We start from the raw sequence: 6,273 nt of genomic DNA, 5'->3' as shown, positions 1-6,273 counted from the left end.
GGTAGTCAAAAGCAGGAGCTACAGAAGCAACGACCAAGCACTGGGTAACGCTCACCCGGAAATGACGTCACAGGAACAGGAACAGGAACTTCTCTGAGAAGCTGGAAGGCTGTCAGATTCAGCTGAGCGTCTGCAGCCCAGCTTTAGTGCTGCTACTTCCTCAAAGTATTTTAACAGATGGTTAACAGGAAATTGTTCTATCTTCAGCATAAAGTGAGAAAATGTGTCACTTTCTGCAACATACGACTTCAGTTAACGTCCGAGTGTTAACGCAGCTACAGCACCTTTTCTGTTGCTTCAACATCAACAAGATGTCCTCAGATATTTATGCTAAACCGGATTTCTCAAAGAAGGTCAGATACAACAGAAAGCAGCAAGAAGACTCATCAGACTGGGAAGAGTGTGAGGTGACAATCTACAATGAAGCCAATGAAGCTTACGAATCTGTGGAGAACACCACCGGGGATCAGTCACCAGAACAAGGTAAGAGTGAACAAATCTTCTCCATCACAGCGTGTAGTGATGATCAAAATCTCAATAGCAGGTAAGTAATTGCAAGAATTTGCATTTTACATGGCTAGATTATAGCAAGGTTCTAAGTCAGGGGTGTTGGAATTCAGACCTCGAGGGTCAGTGCCCAACAGGTTTTCTAACCAACCTACCATTGAAGCTTCTTATTGGTTAAACACACCTGATCCAGATCATCAGCAGAAGATTAGGCAGAATTTCTGGAAAAGCCTCATGAGCCTGAGTTTGACGCCATGCTCTAAGTAGAGTTTCAAAATATAAAAAGAAGAAATGGGAACACAAGGCCAAAAATTTTAAGTAAACAATTTATATAAACATCAATTTAACTGAAATGTTTTGATCATCAGCTCATCAAAAGTGTAAAAGCAATAAAACAGTTATGTCTTCAAAACATAAATACAGGGTCTAAACTCTCTAAGAAGTTGCTCCAACATTCTTGTTGATCACCCAAATAACTCATTTTGGCTCATCTGATGGAATTGTTCATGAAAGGTTTAGGGAAGGTTGTACTGATGAAGATTGCTTCATGAAGGGAATCCACTGTCTGGAACTGATGTCCATTTTTGTAAACTCCTCACCATCCATCCCCAAATGTTCTCAATTGGATTTAAATCAGAAAACCATGCAGGAAAGTCCGAAAAGGTTAAATTATTTATGGAAGTTTTTTTAGGTCATAGTTTAAAGTTTCATACATTTTTCAATTGACAATTAAATTTGCTGAATAGAACCAGCGAGGAACTGAAGCAGGACCTTCGACTTCACAGAAAAAAATCTGCTGTTTACAGACAAAATCGAGTCTTCCTCGACATAAACGGATTTCTGGAGACATCAGCTCTCACGCAGCAGGACCGCTCTGTGTAATGAAATGTGGCGACAGTATTCAATCCAATGTTTCACAAACACAGATAATAAAGATGAAGACACGGTAGATTCACGTTTATTATTATATTCAGAAAATACCCGTTTTACGATGGATGTATCGTTTTATTTTGCTTTATGTAACCTTTACACAGTTCAGACTCGGCTAAAATTAGCGTTTGATTAGCATCTACTTTGAAGTGAAAGGGGAATTTAACCACAAAGGCTAAGTTTAAACCTTTAGACTTGTTAAAATCATTGAACTAGCGCGCCCGACCGCACGTTGTTTTTCTGTCTGTGACCCGGTACCAAGTGAGCCACCGACCGATACTGGTACCGGTCAGCGGCCCGAGGGTTGGGGACCGCTGTCTTAAAGTTCACAGCAGCCCTAAAGTTGTGCTCCAAAATCTCTTTGAGCTGTCACACAGCAGTTGTAGTGTAAGTCATCCAGATAGAAGCTAACTCTTTAGCAGATAGCATTCTCTTCTGTAACCTCCGACAACAAACAACCCCATTGCTTAGCTGATTCTTTACTATTTTTTGATTGGTCGAAAGGAAGTGGAGGCGGGCTTTAGCATATATATCGGTGGAAGGCCCCGCCCGTCTGACAGAATGCAAAGCAGTGTGAATTTTGACAGACTTTGAGCGTGTGGATGAAACTGAGAATGCATTACAGCGGGGGGCGCTGTTTTGCATGATGATTTGAGTTTTGAAACAAACAGAGCGTGGGATTTTACTGTGCAATAGATTTAAAGATACTTTAAAATGAATTTGAACAAAACCATGTATTGAATTGTCATTTTTAAATATTGAATTGTAAATTGTAAAATGCATTTCAAAATGAAAGACCAAACTGCATATTGAATTGTAAATTGCAAAATGCATAGTCATTTGAATTATGACATCAAAAACCCATGACAATATAGAATGCAATTGATTTTGTTTCTATTCAATATTTTATTTTAAAAATTATAATATTGAATTGTAAATTGCAAAATGAATTGTCATTTCAAAAGCCTAATCTGAATATTGAATTGTCAATTAAAAAATGCATTCTCAAATTGCATGATGAATTTGGAAATTGAATTGTCAATTGAAAAATGCATAAAACTTTGAATTATGACCTAAAAAAACTTCCATATTTATTCTCCTGAAAAAGTTCTCTGTCAACTGCCAGGTGGGTGTTGTGAATGTTTTGTTAATAAAATCCAGTCATGAACACACAGACGAGCGTCCTCAGTCATGAGGAACACCCCCTCAACATCTATATATCGCCAGCTACTGTTTGATGCACAGGTGTCCCTTTTTTATTTTGAAGCTCATTTCAGGAAATAGCAGAATTTTTTACCTGATCTTAAGATTTTGATCAGGAATGTTTCATCAAAGACCAATGTTTTTCTCGTAAAGTCAAAATCTCTCTTTATTTTTCTCTTGCAGCTCCACAAACAGAGACGAGTCCTAAAGTCCAGAAAAGGTCCAGATGTGATAAATGGTGTCTGTTGGCGCTGTGTACTGTCCTGTCAACTGTGATCATCATTCTATCCTCAAGCTGTAAGACGAACTTTAACAATTCTACATCATTAGGTTTACATAACAGTTTATTTAAAACTTCAAAATAGCAACAGGGACTTTTATTTTCTTGTTAAATAATGTGTTTTAGTGACATTTAACCTTAAAGCACAATGTAAACTTGAATTTTTTTAACATTTGAGTGTTTTTTAACCAACGATTGCCATTTTCCAGACATGGTAGTCAGCATCAGCAATCTACAGAAGGAGGTGGAGAAGCACAATGACAAGTTTAAAGGTAAGAACAAATGAAAACACCCAAATCATCAATATTTTATCACACGATTTCACCTAATTCATTAATGTTTTTTATTTCATGCAAACTGGGTTAAACATGGTGGGGTGTGACAACAAAATGCATTTGATCTGTCATCTGCTTGTGTTTTTTGGATTTGAAAAGAGTGATAATCTCTTCTCACAATGATCTTTGTTCCACTGTGGCGTCATAAGGAAACAGTCTATTCACACAGTGGTGTTACAGTGACCCCACCTACCCATATAAATTTTGACACTTTTTAGATTTTATATAAATAATTTGAAGTTTCACACAATGTACATTACTTTCCATGTCATAATTTAAAAAACGGGTGATTTAAAAGGTGATATCTGATCTGTTCATGGTCACACAGCTGGTTTTGGTCATGTTTTTTGGCGTCTCTGTTGTTTATGAAGTTATGTTTACATAACCAGATTGTTGGAAATCGTTGCATCTCTTTACAAGGAGAGATTGGTCAAGAGAACTTAAAGGGTTAGTAATGCCCTGGGACAAAGCTAAAATAAGTATCCAGATATATTCCATATGTTCTAATGTATCAAAAATAACAAATAATTACCGTTGACAAACGCAGGTTTTTGTAAAATTTGACAAATTAAACGACAAATCACACTCGCATTTCGCCCTGCTTCAGAAACGGCTCGATTTGGGTCACGTGACGCGTTGACGTCATATGAGTGAGACAGCGCCAGCAGCAGAATGCAGACGGACCCAGGGTGTCTGCAGATACATGTATGTGTGTGCGCTGCGGCAAAGTTGAATTCTATAAACGTCGGTGTTATGGTCCGACGGAGTATTAGGGCCGCCAAAAAAAAATAAATAAATAAAATTATGATTTTTAAAGTTGTAAATTTACGAGATTTACAATCGAAATGAGCCTATTGTGAATGAACACTGTGAGCAGAATCAGACCGACTAAACTGTGAAAAGCTTCTGATTTCAACAGGTAAACTGAATGTTTAAAACATTGCACATGTTTGGAAGTTTCTTTGTTTGATTTGCAGTTTATTAATCATTGATGGTGGCTTGCGGGATCTCTGCATCCCATGTTGTTGTTGTGTGTTGAAACGGGACGATTCATGTGGAGAACGGGTCGTACGGAGGACTGTTTACATTCTCATTTTTAATGTTTTAATGTTAACTTGAATTTAATCAGTGTTTATGTGTTTTTATTTTAACCAATAATGCAATTTTCCAGACATGGCAGTCAACATGAGCAATCTCCAGAAGAACCTGAAGGATCAGAGAAACAAGTTTGAAGGTGAGAAAAATGAAAAAAAACATCACTATTTTAATATGTTATATTTAATTCCACCTAATTATTTATATTTTTTAACTCCATGCAAGCTGAGAAAAAATGTTTTATTTAGGAAATATAAAGAAAGTTAGCTTAAAGAGACAGAGGTCTCCTGTCACTGTTTAACACTTCTGTTTTTCTGTGATTCACATAAAATTTGGTGAAAATCCATCTTCAGTCTCCAGCTGCTCTCTCCTTGAGCTGAATTCTAGACTTCTAAACATTAACATCTTAAAAAACACATTCCATTTTATGTGACACAGTTATTACACTGTCATCGTGTCTGAGCAAAGTGTTTGACCTTAGACTAGCAGCAATTAATTCTTCTCTATTGAAAATCTGTTTCTTCTGTATTTGCTACAACACTAACAGTTATAGAAAGTGGAGATCACCAAATTTGAACTTTCTTCTGGCTTAGAGCCACTTCAATTGGTTAAATTCAAAGTTAATTTATCTTCAGTCTTGGATTCTGTCATGATTTCTCTTTATGATTTCTACATTTATTTGATCAGAAGTAAAACTATCATCAATACTATCCAATACTGGCTTTAAAATTGACTCTAATCAAAGTACGGCTGCAAAATATCTGATTCTTCCAGTCGAGGAGCTGATGATCAAGAAAAAACAAACACAACAATACCTGACCTCTTTTCCTTTCATTTAAACACTTGTTTTTAACCATTTTCCAGCATAGATCCTCTTGAAATGGCTACAGTTAAAGTTTGCTAAAATTCAACCTGTGGAGGAAGTTATCCTGACAACTTGAGGTTGACTTCCTGCTTAATGTTCCACTCCGACCATCTTGTGATCTATTTCAAAAGTCTTCCCAGTGGTTTGTTAGTGAGGAATATACAAATTCTCAGCCAAAGGTTCATGGGAGGAGAAATACTTCACCCTCACTTGGCAGTTAAAATGCTCCCAACTTTATTTACTTTATAATAATTTATTTTGCAGACGTACACTTTTTAAAAAAGATTTTTTTTGTACCGAACTTTTATTTTCTTATTTAAAAATATTTTTTATTGAAATTGAAATTTGAATTTAATCATTTGTGTGTATTATTTTAACCAATTAATTTTCCAGACATGGCAGTAAACATTAGCAATCTACAGAAGAACCTGAAGGAGCAAAATACCAAGTTTGAAGGTGAGAAAAATGGAAATACATCAATATTTTATAATTTTGCTTGATTTTTACCTAATTATAATTATTTTTATTCCAAGCAAGTTGGGAAAAACATGTTTTAAGTGAGAAAATATAGAGAGTTATCTGAAAGAGATAAAAAAAAAACATGTATTTTGGGATATACATTTATAAAAAGTGGGGACTTTCTTTAACTCATTAGTTTCCTGTCACTGTTTAACACGTCTGTTCTTCTTTGGTTCACGCAAAATGTAGTGAAAATCCATCTTCAGTCTTTAGCTGCTCCTTCCTTGAGCTGAATTCTAGACTTTGAAACATGTTTTTTGTTTCACACACAAACACAAAATGAAAATAAGCATAAGAATTTAAAAATACAAATATAATAATGAAAAAATAAAAAAATACAAATTTTCAAGTAAAGCAAACAATGTGCTTGAAAATGAGTTTTCCTTTTTAAAGGAGTGAGTAGAAGAAAATTCTTGTGTGGTCCCACACAAGACATACACATAAATGAGCACTAAGCTTGCTAAGTCGATGTCCGACACAGTAATTTTCTCTGGTCCTCTGCCAAACCTAGTCAATGATGAAATGTACAGCCGCTTTTC

The 6,273-nt window shown here is 35.7% G+C and overlaps 1 protein-coding gene across 1 annotated transcript; it reads left to right on the top strand.

Moving 5' to 3' along the window:
* The first annotated feature begins 147 nt into the window (after nucleotides 1–147).
* On the top strand, nucleotides 148–6,076 carry LOC112162436. Its single transcript, XM_024298223.2, has 5 exons — nucleotides 148–483; nucleotides 2,824–2,937; nucleotides 3,130–3,192; nucleotides 4,427–4,489; nucleotides 5,609–6,076. Exons 1-5 carry the CDS (start codon nucleotides 222–224, stop codon nucleotides 5,713–5,715), a joined length of 609 nt encoding a protein of 202 aa, XP_024153991.2. The 5' UTR covers nucleotides 148–221; the 3' UTR covers nucleotides 5,716–6,076.
* The last annotated feature ends 197 nt before the right edge of the window (nucleotides 6,077–6,273 follow it).

This window comes from Oryzias melastigma, linkage group LG11, assembly GCF_002922805.2.
Source record: "Oryzias melastigma strain HK-1 linkage group LG11, ASM292280v2, whole genome shotgun sequence".
Lineage (NCBI taxonomy): Eukaryota > Metazoa > Chordata > Actinopteri > Beloniformes > Adrianichthyidae > Oryzias > Oryzias melastigma.
This window is presented reverse-complemented; position numbering and strand designations above follow the sequence as displayed.